General features: G+C 34.1%; 1 protein-coding gene and 1 non-coding gene across 4 annotated transcripts in view; both read left to right on the forward strand.

The window, feature by feature from the left end:
* The window catches only part of SEPTIN7 (septin 7), a 39,369-nt gene extending 16,674 nt beyond the window's left edge, over nt 1-22,695 (forward strand). For 2 of the 3 annotated variants that reach the window (XM_070424783.1, XM_070424781.1), the window contains exons 4-14: nt 604-704; nt 1,525-1,659; nt 4,403-4,520; nt 7,149-7,241; nt 8,286-8,382; nt 10,139-10,190; nt 11,844-11,969; nt 16,768-16,788; nt 19,489-19,624; nt 20,516-20,655; nt 21,638-22,695. In XM_070424783.1, the coding sequence (XP_070280884.1) occupies nt 604-704; nt 1,525-1,659; nt 4,403-4,520; nt 7,149-7,241; nt 8,286-8,382; nt 10,139-10,190; nt 11,844-11,969; nt 16,768-16,788; nt 19,489-19,624; nt 20,516-20,655; nt 21,638-21,677 (1,059 nt within the window). In that variant the 3' untranslated portion in view covers nt 21,678-22,695. The remainder of the gene's footprint in view (nt 1-603; nt 705-1,524; nt 1,660-4,402; nt 4,521-7,148; nt 7,242-8,285; nt 8,383-10,138; nt 10,191-11,843; nt 11,970-16,767; nt 16,789-19,488; nt 19,625-20,515; nt 20,656-21,637) is intronic. The other variant, XM_070424782.1, reaches the window with a different exon arrangement.
* On the forward strand, nt 9,871-9,998 carry LOC139017107 (small nucleolar RNA SNORA30/SNORA37 family). The gene has a single exon (XR_011472785.1). It is a non-coding gene; the product is annotated as a small nucleolar RNA SNORA30/SNORA37 family (small nucleolar RNA).
* Nucleotides 22,696-22,932: the final 237 nt, after the last annotated feature.

Genomic DNA, 22,932 nt, shown 5'->3' on the forward strand with positions numbered 1-22,932 from the left:
GTTAGTAGGGTTTTACTCTACCAGAATATATACTTTTTAACTGCTGGAAGTTTTGTTGATTGCTTTGGCCTAAATATGCAATATCCCATTAGAAAAGAAAACTGGATCTTAGCCATAACATAAACACAAGTGTAAATAATTACATGCTGAGAAAAATTTGGGAATGGTAATAAGTTTACTTAAGAATGGTAATTGGTTTGGACCAAAGTAGATGGAGAACATTTATTGTGTTAGATTAAATGTACTTGTCTTCCTAATCACAGTTGATCTCTTAATTATTGAATCATTCGAACACAGTATTTGTATTAATGGATGTGCATTGAGGTCATATAAGTATTATATGGCTTTAGTGATTATTACCATTTATCAGTTCCTTCTTTAAACCAACTATGAGTCATAAACCCAGTATTTAGATTGTACTTTTCTTTCAAGTAACCAGGACTTTTTATGTCCACGATAATGAAAATGTGGGGGTGGGTAGATTTAGTTTGCAAAAAGCTTCTTGATTAGTTTTGATTAATGCTAATCTTCCTACAGCTTACCTTGTAGGAAACCACAGGTGTAATGTTGTGGTATTAATATCTGCACCAATTACTCTTACAGGTGGAACAATCCAAAGTTTTAATCAAAGAAGGTGGGGTTCAGTTGCTGCTCACAATAGTTGACACCCCAGGATTTGGAGATGCGGTGGATAATAGTAATTGGTAAGAAGCGTTTGTCATCACTGCTTTCCATTATGTTTGGGGTTCAGGTATTTTTAAACTCTTTCTCCTTAACATTTTAAAATTTCCCATCTTAGCAAAGGCCACTAAACTGTTCATACACCAACTTGCCACTTAATGTTGCTTAATTTCTTTGAGCTGACTTTCTTTTCTATAAAATGGATATAATACTTATCCTAGAATTATTTTGAAGACAAATTTAAAACATGTATACAAGAATTCTTGTAAGAAATTTAAAACTTCATTTTCTACTATAATTTTATATATTTGTATACATTATTTTTTTATCACATTCTAATTTAAACCTGACTTTAGATCTTCAGTTTTCCATACATCATAAATGAAGAAAACATCCATGACACTTTAGTTGGAGGTTTTAATTTTTTTTGAGTTCCATCTTTTGTTTTGTTTTTGAAGTAAATTTCTCTCAACTTTAAAAATACGCAAATAAATTCATCATGAGGTTTCTGTATTGTATATAAATGTAAAAATTTATTTGGATATAATTTTTCATACTGTAAATTGCCTTAGCATTGATATACTTATCGGTACAAATATGGTAATAATTTAGTTATGTTTTGATTTAAATATTCTTTTTTCAGAAAATTTAGAAATAATCAAGATTTAGTCAACATAATTTATACACTGTTTTTATTTAAATCAGTATATGTAGAACAGTTTGAGACATACTGGTTAGACTGGTTTTGCCTATTTAAAAATATAGATTATTGCCCTTTAATAGTCATCATTTGTACATTTAAATGTAGAATTGCCACTTAATTATTTTATCTTCATTCTGTAGCTGGCAGCCTGTTATTGACTACATTGATAGTAAATTTGAGGACTACCTAAATGCAGAATCTCGAGTGAACAGACGTCAGATGCCTGATAGCAGGGTGCAGTGTTGTTTATACTTCATTGCTCCTTCAGGACATGGGTCAGTACCTTGATGCTTCTGATAACCTTTTGTTGTTGTTTATTACTCAATTTTCGGTTCACATTTTACTATTCTTTGTATGTGTACATTTCACTGTACCGGTTGTAAAGTCCCAAATTCCTTGTAAAAATGGCTTATACAAATTTTTTTTCAGTCCTAGATAAGCTAGCAATGATTTTTACTTCATAGTTTCTCATACATACTTTTTTTTACTTGCTTTCATAGAGAGGAACAGTGTTTTAATCATAGTTATATATTTCAATGTGGCTAATTTGGCTTTCTTTTTTACTACTGTGCCACTAATTGAACCCCCCCATTAAGGAGAAACAACCATAGCAATTAGCTTAGATTATATTCTAAGAAACTCCAAAGATGTTATTTAAAATAGATCTGAGAGAGAAGGTTACAGAAAGACAGAAGTACCAAAGTCCTCACGTACCATTTTTTTGGTCACAAAATCTATTTGGCTTATTTCACCTGAGCCATCACAGCCACATTGTTTAAGTATCATGGCATCAGTACTAACCTTCTACTTATGCAGAGTTAAGAACTAAGTATCTAGACATTCATCTGGTTTGATTGTTTTTTTGTGTGTGTGGTTTTTTGTTGTTGTGGTTAATCCTTGGTTAATCCTCACCCAAGGATATGTTTTTTCCATTGATTTTTAGGGAGAGTGGAAGAGAGAGGGAAAGACAGAGAGAAACATTGATGTGAGAGAAGCACATCGAGTGGTTGCCTCCTGCACGAGCCCTGACCAGGGCCTGGGCTGGGGAGGAGCATGCAACCAAGGTACATGCCCTTGACCGGAATTGAACCCCGAACCCTCTGTTTGGCCCACAGGCCGACGCTCTAACTACTGAGCCAAACTGGCTAGGGCTGGTGTGATTGTTCTCTTTGCCAGCCTGCACTCTCTTTTTTGTTGTTTTTATTTCCTCTGCCATTTTGAGTAGACATATGTGTCATTGGTAACTGCAGATGTTTATAATTACTCTTCAATCTTTTTCTGGGTAAAAGATTCAGTGGTAGGTAATTGCTTTTAATCTGGGTTAATGACTCAGCATAACTCAGTCACTTGATCTTAGGAACCCCACCATCTCTCCACCAAAAGGAACTAGACTCTTATATACTATCAGACTAGATAATCCAACACCCAAGTTGCAGTAGTGTACACCAGTTCCTTCATAAGAGTACCTTTCTCTTCTATTTCCTGCTTCTTTCTCCATCTTTGCCCATTATCACTGCCTTGGTTTCGCTTTATCACTACATAAAGCCTTAATTATGTAGTTTACCATTTTTTGCAGTCAGATTGTAGTGGTACAAATATTTCTTTTATTTCAAATATTTGTCTACTATGAAGAAAGCACAATTATCTCAAAAGGCCCAAAAAAGTAACATTGCCTAGCCAGTGTGGCCCAATGGTTGAGCATCAGCCTTATGAACCAGGTCACAGTTCATTTCCTGGTCAGGGCACATGCCTGGGTTATGGGCTGGATCCCCAGTGTGGGGCGTGCAGGAGGCAGCTGATCAATGATTCTCTTTCATCATTTATGTTTCTGTCTCTCCCTCTCCCTCCCTCTCCAAAATCAATTTTTTAAAAAAGTAATCTCAGAAATACAACACACACTCTATGGCCTTTTATGATTTCTTGTTAGCTGCTCCCTGAATTTATACATTTTTAATCATTCCAGTTTAACTTGTAAGGGTTTTTATGTTTGTTTTTTTCCTGGAGATGGACAGAGTAAAATCTTAATCTGAGGTTGAATCAATAGAAATTGGTCAGTTTGTATTGAGTTTTATTATTTTAGGTCAGCGGTTCTCAACCTGTGGGTCGCGACCCCTTTGGTGGTCGAATGACCCTTTCACAGGGGTCACCTAAGACCATCCTGCATATCAGATATTTACATTATGATTGATAACAGTAGCAACATTACAGTTATGAAGTAGCAACGAAAATAATTTTATGGTTGGGTCACAACATGAGGAACTGTATTTAAAGGGCCAGAAGGTTGAGAACCACTGTTTTAGGTCTTTTGGGCTCTCTCCAAGATTTTGTAATTCTCATGAAATCACATTTCTTCTGTTTCCCAGGGGGAAATATACTTCTTAAAATTGCATGGGAAATAAGATTTTTTTAAGCAAAAATTTTTTGATATAATTCAAATGATGTGTAGTGGCTTTGGGCCATTCATTGTTTGTCACAGGAATGGGAGTTCAAAATGTATATTTCTGATGTATAAAATGTGTTTTTGAATAGTTTCTCAGCTGAACTATTTTTGGAAATGGAACAAAGTTTTGTCCATTCATATGTGCTACTTAGTATGCATTAAGTGAAAGAATATGATACTAAATTTTATGTAGAGAGTTGTCAATCCCCTGCTCACTGCAGGCTGAAGTTCTAGGCAGTCTGATACATGAATAAGGGCCTATCTTATATGGGTAGTCCCTGGATTTCCTTTTTTCCTGGAATAATTATGAGTTGTTCCAGCAATGTATATTCAGTGCCCTCTCCCCACCCCCAACCTCACCCCAGGGTAATTTTTGATTTCAGCTATTGTTGCTTCATTTTCTTTGTTCAGTGGTAGATAATTGTTATTATAACCACTAGTATCCCAGCACTTTTTTAGAGAGTGTGTCTGGCAACTAAGTAAAGTAGTTCCAATGTATTTAAATTAGCATTTGGGGGTGTGAAGAATCTGCTTTTCCAAACTTAAAATTCAGTTATATTAAATATTGTGTATTTCAGACTTAAACCATTGGATATTGAGTTTATGAAGCGTTTACATGAAAAAGTGAACATCATCCCACTTATTGCCAAAGCAGACACACTCACACCAGAGGAGTGCCAACAGTTTAAAAAACAGGTAGGCTGAATGCACTTAACTCCTGGCTTTCTCATACCATTCACGTAATTTGTAGTTTTTCACATTTTCAGTCTAATGTGTTACAGTGTATTTCTCTTGCTACTTTTCCATATGGTTGTTTGTGCTGTATTACAAGTAACTCTTGAAAATAAACCTCTGCCTTAGTTTTCTCCTGAAAGCTCTTCTCTGTTATCGTGGTGCCTTTATCCTTTGTCGCTTAAGGCTATTTTAGATGTTTCTGTATAGCTTTCAACAGCATCCCTCCCCACATACTATAGAATTATTTTTCATGAATTTCCAAGAATATTACTTTTTGAAAGAACATAATTATGTTTTCCCCCTCATTTTGTCATGGTGCTTTCCCAATAAAACAGTCAAATTTCTTCTGTAATGGGTGTATTTATTTCAGTGCCTTGATAGCACTGTTTGTCATTTTATTCAGAAAAAAATTTTTGGAATACAGTGGTACCTAATAATTTCTTTAATTTTTAATTTTCTATAAAAGTTGAACACTTTTTAAGTCAGGAGTTTATTTTTTCCTCGTTATATTTGGTTTGTATGTATATTTTATGAAATGTAGGGTCAATTTCTGGAATTACTCTTCTATTCCAATAGCTATTTTTTAATTTTAGGCCAATGTTCTGTCTTTTAAATTGCAGCTGTTTTGTATAATATTTTAAAATAGATCTTAGAGTTAATTATATCTTATTTTCCTTGTAGTTCTTTTTGTAACAAGAAACCTTATTTTTTCACCTTTTTCAATATAAATTTGAGGATATCTTAAACCTGTTAAAAAACAAAAACCTGTTGAATTTTGCTTGTTAAAGCTATTTAGATTTTGAGACTGTTTTAATACATTTTTACTATATTTGGCATTTCTATCACTCTCATTTTTACTGTATAATGTGCTATTTCTAAATTAAAATACTAATCATATACATTTCTTCCCTTTGTTTTGATTTTAATGTATCTTGATTTGGAATGTGCTATTTCTAAGTTCAAATACTAATCATATGCATTTCTTCCCCTCTGTCTTGATTTTAATGTATCTTGATTTGGAACAGTAGTACTAAGAACTTAAAAAAGATGAGCAAGCAATGATCTCTACATCCAAATCAGTTGCATTGTAGTGCTTGTACAATTTTTTTTTTCATATGCTTAAAAATAATAGTTCTTAACCCAGTGTGCCTATCAAGCTCATCTGGAGAACTTTTTCAAAATGAGTTATTGGCTTGTATCTCTACCAGTTGGTTCAATAGATTAAGGTGGGGCTTTAGCTTTGGTATTTTGAAGATGTTTATTCAGGTCCTTTAAATACACAATCTCTGCTTTTAGAGCCAGCTTTTAGTGTTTCTTTTTTTCTTCTAGTCATGCATTTGACACATTATTATTTGGTTCATTTTTTTTTTCTATGTAGATACATAACCTCAATTGTAAAACGTGTGGTTCTGTTTTTTGTGTGTGTGGTTTTTTTCCCAGTGGCAGTTTTATTTCCTCTTAGGATAGTAACCATCTAACACATTTTGTTTAGGATCCTTTTACTGCTGCTGGGGACCCTTTGCAGTGAGAATAGCACTGAAATACCAGTTCAGGTAGGGAGCTAGCTAGTTCTAGGTATGTTAGTGGTTTGTTGTGAATTTGAATAGGGCCAGTAGTTGAACAATATTTGGATATCTATATTTTGTTTAGAATTTAGAATAATTTTGGACAAGATAATTTAATTTGAAGTGGGTTATTTCTGATGTTATTAAGTTATCTTTCTCTTTTTTGCATTCTTCTCATTAATACCTTCGCTTCATTATTTCCAGAGCATATTTTCTCCTTATGCTTGCCCAATCTTGTATCTGTTGTTCCTTGATTTGTGTTTATGCACATTTACATGCAAGGATATGTTCTGATGGTGTAGAATTTTTTCTACTAAAGCCAATACTGTATTTAGTTTTACTTACCTTAGCCAAAGTCTTCTAAAAATTTTAGGTGAGTTTAAGCATTATTGATTCAGCCGAATAAAACAGTTGGAGAGAGCTTTATCTAGAGAAAGAATCTCAGTCATCCTATATAATAAAAGCCTAATATGCAAATCGACCGAACAGCGGAATGACCTTTGGAACGACCGGTTGCTATGACATGCAATGACCACCAGGGGGCAGATGCTCAATGCAGGAGCTGCCCCCAGCCCACAGGCCCCAGGCCAGCCAAGGTGGGTGCCAGTGGGGGGCCCCCAATCACCCCACTGGTCTCCCCACAGATAGGCCTCGATCGCGGCCAGGCCTAGGGCCCCTACCCATGCACGAATTTCATGCAGTGGGCCTCTAGTTGTAAATAAATGACCTACAGCCATTATAGTAGAAATCAACTAGAGAAAGCCCTTTCTGGAATCTCACCTCATGTTTAGACTCTTTTGGTATTGTAACCACATTACTTTAACACTTCTGAAGTAATTGGATTTCAGCAGTGGTAAAGACCAGCATAGTACTTTGTTTTTAGATGACAGTTTTTACATTATTGAAAAACAGTCAAGGACCTAAAGCTGCGGGCTCATAGGAATTTAAGATGAGTATAATAAAAATAAAGTTAATGTACTCATTATGTGTGGTGCTTTTTTGCTAATTTCCTCTTCCATTTTAGATAATGAAAGAAATCCAAGAACATAAAATTAAAATATATGAATTTCCAGAGACAGATGATGAAGAAGAAAATAAGCTTGTTAAAAAGATAAAGGTAGGTTCATTCCCACACATATATTAAAATGTTTTGGGGCCTTAAAAAACACTATAATATCCTCAACAGTATCAGTTGGGAGATTATTCATTGTTGACTTCAACTTTGCAATTAACTCTGTTTGGTGACTATTATATGTAATAAGGCATTGTGTGGAATAGAGGGATGAATAATATAATTCCAGTCTTCATATGGTTTTCAATTAACTGGTTTCATAAAATTTCCCTCCTCAAAACCAGGTAATGAGAAGTGAGAGGATTTGTTTTTAAGCACTGTTATGCTCAATCTTTGTTTTAACAGCCAGACAAAATATGTTCGCTTTTGTTCTTTTATAAAAACTAACCAAAAATCTATACCAACATAATTTTTTGTATTTTTAATTTATAGTGGTTTCCTAAGTACCCTGCACCTAAAAAGGTTTTTATAAATGGCATTATGTAAGCACATAATTATCTTGGAATAATGAAATACTTTACCAATAAAGAATTTCTGAGTTTTTATAAAAATAGCCATATATTTTATATATTCTTATATACTCTGGGAGCTACAAGAAATTTGAACGACTGTATTCTGATCTGGTCTGGATGAATACAGATGTGGGCCCCAGATTTGGACTTCCAGATGTATAGTCTAGCGAGTGTAATGTTTCCTGCTTCCAGGGCTGTTAGGTTCGCTTTGTGATCAGGTAGGCGGGCTGGTCACAAGCCTCATTTTTCCCCTCAATTTGCCAATATATTTTTTACCCTTTTTAGTTTTTCAATATGGGACAGCTTCTTTTTGGAATGATTTTTTTTACAAATAATTTGATCAGTACCTGCTTTAGTATTCTAAAATTTTTAGAGAAAATACGTTATTCATTGTTTACATTGCTAAGAATACCATGATATGGCAGTTTACTAAATAGTAATTGAATGCCCTATGAAAGTGAATATAGAAACTATCAAGGTAATTTTTTTACCAATCTGTTCTTGAGTAATATAACTTTTATTCTTGACCTGTGAGGACTACAGAGATGTATTTGAACAAGAATACTTTGTTTTATAGGACCGTTTACCTCTTGCTGTGGTAGGTAGTAATACTATCATTGAAGTTAATGGCAAAAGGGTCAGAGGAAGGCAGTATCCTTGGGGTGTTGCTGAAGGTAAGGTTTTCTTTAGTGAATGACTTTCTATAAGAGCTCAAAAAAGTGATAAAAATTTGTATTTATAGTAAGTAGCATAATATCACTGTATTGATATATTTTAGATTGTCAGAGTTAGTTGTGAATTGTTTTATTTAGTCTCATTTTCTCCAACATTCCAGTTTCTCAGATCTTGTGTCCTCCTAAGTCAGGCAGATAGTGTTAAACCCTAACACATACTCAGAAGTCACTTGTCAGTGCGCCCCCCTCCCACCTCTGCCCCATCGTTAGGTCTATTCTGTTTTGTTGTTTGAACACATGAGTACAGTGCAGGGTTCTTTACCTGGGATCCAAACGTTGCCTCTGAGGAATTTAATACCCTTTCTGAAATTGAAAACAGTTTTGGAGAAAAGGCCTCTCTCACTTTTATCTGAGTTTCAGTTGGGTAGGATCTTCAAAAATGAGTGAGAACAACTTTCATAAGCCCAGTGAGAGCATTCACAGTCTCCTTTCCTCAGACAGAAGCTCCCTCTTTAGGCATCTTATCTTCAGCGGGGATCATTATCAAGAGATCCTCTACTCATTTTGTAAAGAGTTTTAAACATCAATAAAATCTTAGCTATAGTATCAAATCTCAGAAGTCCACTGGCAAAAAGATGCGTTTCCCTAAGTTTGTATTTATTATTAGTGGTTTAACCTAATAGAAAGATTTAAGTCTTCTGTGTTACAGTAACTTGGAACAAAGATTGAGTCATGATTATACATTTTTTAAATATATATTTTATTGATTTTTTACAGAGAGGAAGAGAGAGGGATAGAGAGTTAGAAACATCGATGAGAGAGAAACATCGATCAGCTGTCTCCTGCACACCCCCTACTGGGGATGTGCCCACAACCAAGGTACATGCCCTTGGCTGGAATTGAACCTGGGACCTTTCAGTCTGCAGGCCGATGCTCTATCCACTGAGCCAAACCGGTTAGGGCGAGTCATGATTATTTTATCTACTTGTTACTACTATGAAAAATTCTGTAATTTTTAGGGTATTGTTCCAAGTTACTGTCCTTACCAGTGGCTTCCCCCACCAATGAACTATACTCGTACCCAGCCCTTAACCCAGATTACCTGCAGTTGCTAAGCAGAGGCTTTAGAGCTTGTACAACCCTTGAAATCTGCGATGAAGAATTTACTTGATATCTCTAGATTTAGTGGTTTCTCCCACTAAATATGTTCCTGTAAGTTATAAGGGGGTTTCTAAAGACATTCCCCTTTTACTCTCCCACCAATAAACTTTTAAAATGCATTTTATCATGGAGTAAACATATTCTGTACCAATAAAGGAAAAGATATGATCTCCCTTTTCAACTTCGCAAAGTTGCTCTGAAGAGCTAATTTTTGTTAGATGTATATATTTGATCACTGAAGATTAAACTACAGTAAAGCAGTATTACACTGTGCTTGCCAGGCATGCCCTTAGGTGAAGTACTGTGTTACCGTGTTAACCCTGAATGATAGCACTTTCACAGGTCCTGCCCAGGCAGTGGGGCCAGGATTTGGTAGCTGGTGCTGAAAGAAAACCCTTGAGTGCATCTTTTCCCTGGGACTGTGCCAGTGGTAGCTGTCACTCAATGGCACAGAGGAAAACAAATCCTTAGTGAAAAATTTATCTAAGCTATTTTGCATATTCTTTTATTGTTGTTACCCCCACTTTTCTGTGAGATTTTCGTTGAAAAGCTTGCAGTTAATGGAAATAATACATGTGGTCTATTTCTTTTATAGTTGAAAATGGTGAACATTGTGATTTCACAATTCTAAGAAATATGTTGATAAGGTAAGTGTAAGTAATGATGAAAACAAGCTTTTCCTTTCCGTAAATAAAGTTAGACTTGGACAGATTTGTTTTGCCTTCCATAAATGTAGCTAGTTTAAACTGGTGTCTCATTCTAGCACTAAAGTAAGTAGTGCATGGAGACAACTTGGATTATTTCACCAGGATTTTAAAGTCATTCACAAAAATACAAAATAAGCTTTGTGGCTAGGGATGTATAGGAAAAAAGTCTATCATTGTATTTTCAGTTGAGGTTTTAACACTGGAAGAAGTATGGAAAGTTGAAAAAAAAACTTTTGGTTTTGTTTTTTTTTTTAATGTGAAAAGCTTGGGAAAAGTGGAAGGGAAGGCTAGGTTTTGAAGGCATGTTTCTTGTAAAAGGGAACTTATAGTTGAAGAGGTTATATGGTGTCACCTATAAGATACACTGGAACCAAAAATTGAGTGACAGCCAAGGAGAGACTGTAATGAGATAGAGTGCCTTGATTCAAAGGCTGAGAGGAGAGCTCCCACAGCAATGGAACTCTAAGTTTGGAAAATCAGTGACAAGTTAGCATGAGCTATTTATTCTCAACCACTGGCTTTGCTTGGAATAAGCTGCCTGGCTTTACTGAAGTGGAGAGGGATAGAGCTTTAGGTGTAACTATGGTGGCCAGAGAGAGGATAAACTCATCAAAGAGCAGAGTATAAAGAGAAAGGAGACATGGAAAGCCCAGACTTAGAGCCAGGGGCAGTAAACTCTCAGAGAACTGCATAGGAATGTCAGATAGTAGGAATTAAATCAGTAATTTAACATCACATTCTAATCACAAAGGGGGCAGTGATAGTAAATGTTTCATGGATATTGGGAAGAATAAAAATGGAGTACACCTTTGTCTGTCTCCCAGAAGGGAGTTTTGGTAAAGTGGTGGAGTGGTGAGGAAGGGAGGATCGAATGATACAGAGACCTCCACACCACACACATCCAAGAAACTGCATTTGTGGAAGGAAATCATGCAGCAGCTCAGGGTGTCTTTAGCATTTCAAATCATTAAGGAATGATGACATTGTCTGATGTATTGTGCAGTTTATTTTATATGTGTTGATTTTATATATTATGGAAATGCTACAAGCAAACATTCATTTAGCCAAGATATCACATTCATTGGACAGTTTGAATAAACAAATTTAAATTCCCCACTTTAAATTCATCTTGATATGTGATCTAAAGTGTCCCTGTGAGTTTATTACCTTAGTAAAAATTCATGTTAATACTGCTAAAAGAAAAGGATTTCTTTCAGGTTTTATGAGCGTCCGTAGAAGCTAATCTGCTTTCCCTTCGCTAGTAAAATACATACAGCAGATCCTTGAATAATGTCATTTTGTTCAATCCTGTTTTGTTATGATGTTGAGAAGCCGTAGGAACTTAACTCTTGTTTATATCGTTTAGCCTGGAAAGTTGCAGAACCTACCAATGATGTTAAGGGAGGACTTACTGTAGTGTAAAAGTAAATACTCTTATGTGGAAATGTCATCTTTAGTAAGTGTTTTGAGGGGATTTATGGCTCTTAAATTCTCATTTGGAACCTAAATTTCCATTGGTGTCAAGTTAGTGCATGTATCTTGCTCTGCTTTTTAATAAAAGCAAACTCTTTATCTGTTACTTACTTATGACAGAACACATATGCAGGACTTGAAAGATGTCACTAATAATGTACACTATGAGAACTACCGGAGCAGAAAATTGGCAGCTGTGACTTATAATGGAGTTGATAATAACAAGAATAAAGGACAGCTTACTAAGTAAGTATATATCAGAAAAGGTATTATGTCGTATATAATTATATTGTTTTATTTTCATCAAGTATCTCCTGGCTACTCAATAGAAAACTGGGATGTTACTTATGCACAACAGCAGAATTTTATGTTAAACTTTGTTTTGGCAGTTTTATATTTTACTATTCAATTGTTGAAGGAAGTGTTGTTGCCTTGTTTCTTAAGAGAAAGAACCTTTCATTCTCTTGGTCATTTGCCATTTTTATAATCTGTGTACCACACAGTTAATAGATTGACAATTAGAAATTAAACAGCTCCTTTAGAAAATACTTCCTTTTTTTTTTTAAAGGAAAGAGAAAAGTTACTATTAAGATCTCTTAACCCATAATGCTTGTAAGATAAGCATCTAATTGTCTCTTTAAAAAGACTTCACATAGAGCTTCTACCTTTTATTATGTCTTTTTTAAATAAGCCTTTTTGATAGAGTTTTCACTAACAGATTATATAGAAACAAGGGAGAGAACCAAACAAAAAGAATACTTAGATGACTCTTGTCTTGGTTACCTTCTCTACTTTCTCTGTTCCTATTGTGTATTTACATGGAGTAAATTGGCTGGGTTTGGATTTCTTGGAGCAGTGCGAATGACTACCCAGTGTGTAGCTTCACCTACTTAGTGCAGATATCAGGCTGCATGGTTTTGTGATGGGATGGGGAAAGAGGTGTGTGAAGACATGGTGAGTTAACCTGGGTAGTTCTTGGTAACAATGTTTGTGCCTTTTTTTTTTTTTTTAAACTTGGAATTGCTGAAGATCATAAGTATTATAAAGACTATTTTAACTATAGTATGTACATTTGTAGCTGGGTGTTATCTACCATTCAAGGATAATCTGAAGGATCATCTGTATAAATAATGAGAAAGGCAAGTTTTCAAAGTAGCCATTACTGTGTTTTATAGTGTCTAGCATCCCTCATAATGGAACAGAAAGAAAATGTTCCTTTTTCCTTTTTTAGTTATGTCTCCACATGGCCTTTACATTCCAGAAGAAAGCACACAAAGCAGTTCTCTTTTAAAACCTGTGTTTATTTTCTTCCATATTTCCTTAATGATATTTGGGTCATAGTCCCTAATTTCTTATTTAACTTTGAATTTCTTCTTATGCTATTAGCATGCTTCTTTGAGAAACTTTAGTGATCAATTTCTAGGTTTTCTGGTTTCAAGGATCTTGTGAGGGTGATTTTTAAAAAGGTAAATTTCTGGGTTCAATCATTTAGCAAGAGATTCTGTTTCGGTAGATGGGGGATGGGCCTGAGTTTATATTTTTAACTAGAGGCCTGTTGCACGAAAAGATTCGTGCAATAGGCCTTCCCTTCCCCTGGCTGCCGGCACCGGTTTTTCTCCGGCACCCGGGACTCAGGCCTTCGCTCCGGCCGGAGCCGCCTTCAAGCCTTCGCTGCTCTGGCCGGCCGGAGCCCTCTTCAATCTTCGCTCTGCCGCTTCGTGCCTACGTATGCAAATTAACTGCCATCTTTGTTGGCAGTTAATTTGCATATCTTGCTGATTAGCTGATGGGAGGTGTAGCGAAGGTATGGTCAATTACCATGTTTGTCTATTATTAGTTTTTAATAAGCACCCTGAGCGATTCTGATATAGGTGATTAGTAATTCATGCTTTGCAAAACATTGACTTCTAGGAAAAATTGATTTGGTTAATATTTTTAACAATTTTTAAATATTTAAAATACAATTTTTAAATACTTAAAATATTTGAGGTAAGGTTCAGCACATGAGAAAAGGCAAGACTTTTATTTGTTTTAGCAAAATTATCAACTTTATCACAAAAAATGTAAGGACTGTTAATTATTGTTAGTAAATGTTAATAAAATCCTATCCATTTTATTTTATTTTAATCCTTTGCACTCCGCTGTCCCCTCTCAGGGGACATCGGAATTCTAGCATATCACTCGGATGTCCCCTCTCAGGGGACATTGCAGTTTATTAGTGATTACAGGGAATTGAGTTATTTCAACGCAACTTTTTGAGACATGCATGTTTCCCTGAAGTTTTATCTTGAAATGGCACAAGAAATTAAATCAAAATATCATAAAATTACTAAGATATATACAAGAAATGTCAGCGGGTTTTGTGTTGGATTAAACAATAAACTACATATTCCCGATGTGGGACAAAGAAAACGGGACTGCATTGTGTGTTCTAACAGGAAAACACCTGGTGGCAGGCGTCAAACCACTTATTACTGTCAAACATGCACTAATCAGCCTGCAATGCATATTGGGGAGTGTTACAAAACTTATCATACTGTACAAAATTATAAACAATAAAATGTTGGTTTTTTTTGCAAATATACATTCCTCGATGTCACCCAATTCATATAAGTCCAATATCATTATAATACGTTACTTGGTTCCAAAATTATACTAAATAATACAAGGGTCTGTAAATGCACGTTTCCGCCACAAAGTAGCGTCGAGTAGCTGGTAGCCAATGTCCAGAATGGTTCGGAGTGCAAAGGGTTAATATATCCTTTAAAAGGCCATTCAATTATTTATATTTTTATTTCATTGAATTTTTCAATTACAGTTCACATTCAACATTATTTTATATTAGTTTCAGGTATACAGCATAATAATTTTGACAATCATGTAACTTATGAAGTGATCCAATCCTATTTTATTTTATTTTTTAATACATTTTTATTGATTTCAGAGAATCAGAAGAAGAAAGAGAGAGAGAGAGAGAGAGAGAGACATCAGTGATGAGAGAGAAACATTGATCAGCTACCTCCTGCATGCCCCACAGTGGGGATCGAGCCCACAACTCAGGCATGTTACTGACACGTAATTGAGCCGTGACCTCCTGGTTCATAGGTTGACACTCAACCACTGAGCCACGCCTGCTGGGCTCCTAATTTCTTTTAAATGCATTTCACTAGCTTAAATGTTTTATAACTGTTTAAAGAAAAACATAGGTAAATCCACTTATAATTTTATATGTTAAAGGGAAATGTGCTATAAATGTATGCGCTTAATGTTTAATTTTCTTCTTTTAAACATTTGTTCATGTCCTAAAAATAAGGAATTGTTTATTTCCATATTTCAAATACAAGGCTTTTAAAGTAGTACTGGGATATTTTTTTTTGTTAGTTGCAGGTAAGGTGTAATTCAGAGAAAAATAGTAAAACTTAAAACAGTGTTGTTAAAAATTCTTCTGCATATACAGGATTCCGGTGTGGATTACTTGAGTTAAATTATACCCCTAGTGAAAACATTAAAAGTAGAATTCTATTGGAAATGTATTTCTTCCAACTGGAGAATGGCTGACATTAGAATAGATATTGATCTGCTATGTTCAAGTTAGGTTTTAATGCTTTATTGAATAACACGTACTGAATCTTACAGAAGTCACTTGGAAGTTTTATCCATTGGCTTGAAAATGTTAGCAGTTTATAAAACATTCAAGTTGACTTAAAAAAAAGTCAATAAGCTAATTTTTTAAAAGTTAAGTATTAGGTAGTAAATTAAGTTGATTCATCTTATATTTAATTTTCTGAGACAGTTTTGGGCGGACTGTAAATTTATGGAACCATGGATTAAAAATAAAAATATTTGGCTTGTATGTCTGAAATGTGTTTTTCTGTTATGTTAATGGTCCTAGCCAGTGGTCGGCAAACTGCGGCTCAGCAAACCACGGCTCGCAAGCCACATGCAGCTCTTTGGCCCCTTCAGTGTGGCTCTTCCACAAAGTACCTAGACCAATTATATTTTGGACAGACTTAAAACAAGATTTAGACATCATGTTGTACACCTTAAACTTATACAGTGTTTTTGTTTTTTTAAGATTTTTAATTGATTTTTAGGGAGGGAAACATGGATGTGAGAGCAAAACATCAATTGGCTACCTCCTGCTGTGACTCTCTTATTGGACAGGTGAAAGGATGAGTCATCTGGTGGCTTTTAGGAGTTAGAGCCCCTTAAAGAGAACTCTAGAAAAAGCCAGGTTATATCTTTGGGGATTTAGTGTGATATTCAAGTTATGTCATAGCCTTTCTTTTAAAAAAAAAATCTTCAAGCCTTTTTATTTCTTTGGTTGAGTTCTTTTAAATTTCTCTGACAAGTTTAAGTTTGTAATTTTTAATGTATCTGAGTGTGAAAAAGAGTTTCCCATTAAGAAGTAGGCAGGTAATGTAATGTAATGTGTGTGTTTTTTCTAGCCATCTAATAAAAAAGGTTTTATTTGAAAAAAATCTTATGACAAGTAATCCTTTTTCCCGTATTTTCTACATAGTAAGCATAATTTTGTATTCTAAATACCACTTTAGTAAAGATGACTAGAAGTAGGGTGGCAATTTATTTAAAAATTAAAGAGATTTGAAAGATCATTTTGACTAGCGAGAGGTGTCAAAAATTCCATTTTTAAATATATGTGACCATTTTGTAAATATAATACTGGAAGGTCAAATTTTTTTGGTCAGGAGTCATATTTTTGCAAGGTGAAATATTTAAAATATCTCAAATGTGAAATAATACAAATTTCTTTTGAAAGTACGCATATTTAAATAGGCTTAGAAATTTGAGCAGGCTATAAGAAGATAATTGCACAGCGTATTTATATTTATAATTTGAGATAGTAAGTACTAACAGAATTTTGGAAAAGAAATAAAATCACATTAACAAATTTTGCCATAAGCTTTTATTTTTGGGCACATACTTTATTTAATTATAAAATCTATGAATTTGCCTTTAATTGCTGCTTTCTGGTGTGGTTCACTTTACATATGCTAAGTTTCTGTATTTTTTGTTCTTTTAGATATGACACATATGAAGGCATGTAAGTGGCTATTTGTTTTTCCAAAGACAGCAGATCTAGTATGTAGGGATTTTTAATATATAAATTTTTACCTTGAAAGCAAATTTCAAAACATTATAGCATATTTCTCTGCTATAAAAGTGTTATATTTTCTCCCAGAGTTAATTAAATAAGAATCTATATAACAATGTTTACTCTTGGTAAACTGATAGTCTTTTTACATGCAAATTATGCTATGAATTCTTTACATTTATATGTAAATGTAAATGTATTTCCTCCCAGGGATAAAATTAAAAGAGCATTTTATAGATAGGTTTTTATGAGTAGGAATGTATATATATTTAACTTTAAAATCACAATTCTATCTGAATTTTAAATTTTTAAACATATTTACAGTCTTGAATATTTGTTTTCAAATCACAGCAATATTGTTGTATAATCTAAGTTGCTTAAACGTATATATTCAGTTATTAAGACTGTCACTTCAAAAATAGTTATTAGATTGTTTCTTTTCTAGACTAAAAGGTTTTAGGAGGTGGAAGAAGTGAGGTTATTGATAAACACCCTTTTTGAAAATCTGACAGCAGCTTTGGACCCTCTTACCAGAAAAATGCTCCCGTGTGCGTGTGCACACACATTTGGCATGTAATTTTTTGTTGTTAGTCCTCACCTGAGGATATTTTTCCATTGATTTTTAGAGAGAGTGGAAGGGAGGGGTAGAGACAGAGAGATACATCAATTGTTTGCCTCTCCCAAGCACCCAACTGAGAGGATTAGCCTATAACCCAGGTATGTGCCCTTGCCTGGAATTGAATCCGAGACCCTTCAGTCTGTGGGCCAATGCTCTATCCACTGAGCCAAATCGGCTAAGGCTGCCATGTCATTTGGGGGTATTCATTTGCTCTATGCCCAAGAGATATGATGCCATAACATAAGAAACATATTATTAAAAAGGACCTCATCAGCCTCTAATGAAATAATAATGGCATTTAACACTTAAAATTTTATTATTTGTTGACCTCACTTTTTGAATGCAGGTTCTTATTCTAAGTTAATGTTTGGCTTAGTTTCATTTTCAGGACTTTGGTTTCATTGCTTAATTGTTAAACTATACTGCAGATTTGTAAGTTTTCTTTTAGTGAAGAAATCTCCTTTCGTCAAATAACATTTTATTCTAATTTACACTAACTGCAAAAACAGCTCATCTTGATCACAGCAGTGTATCACATTTTTGTCCTTCCTGTTTTGCTAAGAAAAAGCAGTCACCTATATTCTGTCCTGTTGCTCTTTTTCAGTATTTCTATTTAGCTCTTTTGTCCTCCTCGATAGAGAAGAGCGCTGTAAGGGTCAGAAATAGGCAGCCTCCTAAGGAGAGAATCAGCATGTTCATAGTGTCAGGTCAGGATTAGTAACTACCCTTGGAGTTATGGGTGATATTTAAGACCTGATTTTCTTTTTCAGCCATGATTTAATTTTTAAATCACTTTTTGAAATAAATTCACCGATTTAAAATGTAAAATTCAATAGTCAAAGCCTGTTTTTGTGGAGGCCAAGTCAACATTTTTAGCAACAGAGTCAGAGAAGAGCCTGCCCCTTCAGTTGTCCCAGTGTTTTGAATAGTGTTCAGAGCTCCTCAAAGCCACAGAGCTCACTTTGCTCTCCTCGCTGGGGCTGTACTAGGTTACCGATACTTTGGCTTTCTCTCGATTCTATAAATATCCTACTCTTTACATTAAACTCATTTGTGTTATTTTTCAACATAAGAATTTTGAACAAAATTATGCAGAGATTTTAGCCTGTGGACTTGAATGTCAGTGGAATACTGAACTACGTTTGTTTATGCTTGTGTCTATTTTCTGACATACTAAAATAATTATTAAGATAATTATTTGCTTCGGATTCTCTGTGTGTGTGTATTTGTTTTTATCACTATTGTTATCAATCTTGAAAAATTAAGAAATGAAATATTTGTGTTAGGTGGAATAAATTTTCAAGAGCATCAAAGTTACCAAAGTGGACTAAAAATGCTCTGCATGTCTAAATGAAGAGTGGTGTAGTATTGACTGGTGGTCATTTCCAGCACATCATTTCAGTTACCAAAATAAGTTTGAATTATTATTAATAGTATAATTATGTCAGTAGTTGTCTTAGAGATTGTAATACTTGGAGATTTGTAGAACTAAAAGTATTCTACATATATTATTAACTCAATTCCTTTTTTCATGTTTTAATCTTGTTTAAAGAAAGTACAAAATGAAATAATTTTCTTCTAGTTTCCCATTCTGTGAATGTATTTTGAAATGTTTCCTTTTCATTTTCCTTCTACACTTTATTTAATAGGTTATCTTTAGGTTAGATATGCACTAGGTTTAGAGAAACATCCTACTAACAGTTGCCTTTGTTTTTTAGATCTATTTTCATAATATTTACTTGCTAGAGATTTAAGTTTAGATAAGAAATTTTGTGGAAGTTCTAGATTATAAATATTTATAAATATTAAAATTTATAAAGAATTTTTAATGCATTTATGGAACTTCAGATCTGTGTTCAGTGTTATTTACATGGTGTCAGAATAATTGAAAAATCATTTGAAACTTATTTTCAAGAAACAGAAAGAGATTTTAGTAATGCCATACCGTATCTCATTTGTTTTGATCACTCAGTTTTGTGTTAACTTTTTATTTCTGGATGTGTAATGATTATTCTTCATGTTCATAACAGGAGCCCTCTGGCACAAATGGAAGAAGAAAGAAGGGAGCATGTAGCTAAGATGAAGAAGATGGAGATGGAGATGGAGCAGGTGTTTGAGATGAAGGTCAAAGAAAAAGTTCAGAAACTGAAGGACTCTGAAGCTGAGGTAATCAAACTAATAGTTCCACTTCTTACGACACACTATTCCTTTTCAGAATAATATTGTTCATAAAATTCAAAGATAATAGAACTTTTATAAATATTTTTCCAAATTGAATATAATACTCTAATGTAATAAAATGGAGAAATAAAAGCAAGCACTATGTTTCTATAAAATATATACTTCATTATGTAAATGGACATAGTATATTTGGTAGAAAGAATAGTTATTATGAGTTATTAGTTATAATGAGTAAGTTATGAAAAATGAAATTATAAGCCATTCCATATATTTAGAATAAGAAAAGTAATTATCAGAGTTCTGAGAAATTTAACTTACTCTTTTGAAGGATGAAACCTTTCTTAGCATTAAAGGGCCTACCTCTAAAGAGATCTGGGCCAAATTTCCCCTAATACTGTAAGCCATATCTCCCTGCTTTCTTCCCACTAATGTCAGCTTTCTGAACCTTGAATTAGGAGACAGGTTCAAATTCTGGTTTTCTGCCACTTTCTGGATAATGACCATGGCATAGGACTTAAACTTGTAGTCTGTTGCTTATCTATACAGTGGGAGGGAACATTGGCGTCTTCCCTCGTGAGCTTCCTACATGTTTGTGAGTAATGAAAAATGAGATAGGATATGTCTGCTGTTAGAAAGTGTGCTACACACCATAAGTTTGTAGCACTTTCCCCAATTTCTCAAGATTATTCTCTTGGGCCTCTGTTTGGGGAGGTCACAAGTCCTATAGGAAGAGGAATCCTGGTGCTTTCCGGATGGTGCTCTGTATTTATAGCACAAGAACTCAGTGCTCACACTCTTAACATTAAGATGGATGAGACGCACTTTTGCTCCTGAGTTCTTAACCACTTTTATTTTATATGTCGTGCTGTGATTTAGCTCCAACGGCGCCATGAGCAAATGAAAAAGAATTTGGAAGCACAGCACAAAGAATTAGAGGAAAAACGCCGCCAGTTTGAAGATGAGAAAGCCAACTGGGAAGCCCAGCAGCGTATTTTAGAACAACAGAACTCTTCAAGGTAACTAACTCCCAAGAAATGTCTAGTAATGTTTTAAAGAATTATTTTCCTATTTATTAAAAGAAATTAGGATAGCATTTTAAAAGACATCACCCCTTATACATCCTAAGCACAATTATTTTAATGGACAAATATTTTTATATAGATGAATATAATCTAATATAATGGCAATTTTTTTCACTACAAACATTTTGCATGATTTAACAGTCTTCATAACTAAATTAGTAGGTTCATAACATTCTGCCCAGTTGACTCACCATAATCAGTTTCTTACCTTCTCGCTCCAATTATCGGACTGATGGTTGTGGTCAGTTTTTAGTCAGCATAGAAAACACTGATCTAAAGATCTTTTATGCAGTCAGAGGTATGTTTTAATTGTGTTGAAATTATTTATTTAGGTAAAATTCTTAAGATAAAATTTGGGGTATATTAATTCCTACTGCAGTTAACAAGTTTTGCAGTCTTTATTAAAAACTCAGTAATATTTGTACCTTGGCTTTTTCTTCCCCCCTCATTAGTCCCATTTAAAACTGAATACGTTGAAATGTTGTAAGGATTCTACAGTTTACGCTCACTGCTGAATGTTTTTAAATGAGACATTTGTTCAATTAACTTTTTCTCCAAGGAGGATGAAAATACATTTGTGAAAGCAAAGCATTTCAGAGTACAAATGGCTGTAGGAGAGAAGGATACCCTATTAGATATCGGTTGATTTTTTAAAATTTGCACTATTTTGAGAATTGTTCTCATATATTGAAAATTGGTTTTTGTCATATGTTTACTGTATTTATTTGTCAAATATTTGCTTGCCTAAGAAAATACTATTATGGACTAGCATTGTCCTCCTTGTTTACTTTTTTAATTTTTCAAATGAAAAAGTAGTGTTTGAAAATCCAACACAGTTGTAGTTGGGTTAGTTATTGCTACCATTTGTTGTTTATAATGTAGTCAATCATTTTGATTATTTTCTTTAATCATTTAGAACCTTGGAAAAGAACAAGAAGAAAGGGAAGATCTTTTAAACCCTCTATTGACCACCAGTTACGTATTAGTTGCCAATATGCCAGCTTGGACATCAGTGTTTGTTGGATCCGTTTGACCAATTTGCACCAGTTTTATTCTTAATGATGGATTTAACAGCATGACAAAAATTATTATTATTTTTTTTGTTCTTGATGGAGATTCAGATGCCTTGAATTGTCTAGGGTGTTGTGTACTTAGAAACTAACAGCTCTAAGTACCTTTCCTACATTTTCTTTTTTTATTAAACAGATGTCTTCAATTTAATGCAAGAAAACATTTTACTATTGTACAATCATGTTCTGGTGGTTTGACTGTTTACAGGATATTCCCAAATAAAAGGACTCTGAAAGGTTTTCACTGAGGATAAATTGCCATAATATGATGCAAACTATGCTTCTCTATAATAATTACAATACAAAGGTTCCATCCAATGCAGCATATACAATAATGTAATTTAGTCTAACACAGTTGACCCTATTTTTTGACACTTCCATTGTTTAAAAATACACATGGAAAAAAAAACCTATATGCTTACAATGCACCTAGAGCTTTTTTATAACAGCCTTTTTTTGTTTGTTTGTTTGTTTTGGATTCTTTAAATATATATTATTCTCATTTAGTGCCCTCTTTAGCCAGAGTCTCATTACTGCTTCATTTTTGTAATAACATTTAATTTAGGTATTTTCCATATATTGGCCCTGCTAAAATAGAATATAGCATCTTTCATATGGTAGGAACCAACAAGGAAACTTTCCTTTAATTCCCTTTTTACATTTTATGGTAAGTAGCAGGGGGAAAATGCATTTATAGATCATTTCTAGGCAAAATTGTGGAGCTAACGACCAACCTCTTTCTACCCATGTGCAGCCTCTTTATTTTACTAGAAATGGGAATCATGGCCTCTCGAAAAGAAAAAAAAGTCACCATTCTGCATTTAGCTGTATTCATATATTGCATTTCTGTATTTTTTTGTTTGTATTGTAAAAAAGTCACATAATAAACAATGTTGTGATGTAATAGAGTGTGGGTCTGAACTGTTCTGCAGTTGATGTACAAGACAAGTATGTTTGGGAAGAAACTTTTCTACTTGAATTTGTCAGCTCCACGATTGCAGCGCGTCTTTTCTCTTGTCTGTTTGTTTCACTTAGAATGTATATGTGTTGCGTTTCTTTTTATTGAAGTACTGCTGCTCTAGAAACAGGTTCTCATGGTTACCATTTTGAAAGTCTGTATTGTGATAAGGCATCTCTATTC

Source organism: Myotis yumanensis, unplaced genomic scaffold (genome assembly GCF_028538775.1).
Source record: "Myotis yumanensis isolate MYYU_CA2020_CCGP unplaced genomic scaffold, mMyoYum1.0.hap1 SCAF_9, whole genome shotgun sequence".
Classification (NCBI taxonomy): Eukaryota; Metazoa; Chordata; class Mammalia; order Chiroptera; family Vespertilionidae; genus Myotis; species Myotis yumanensis.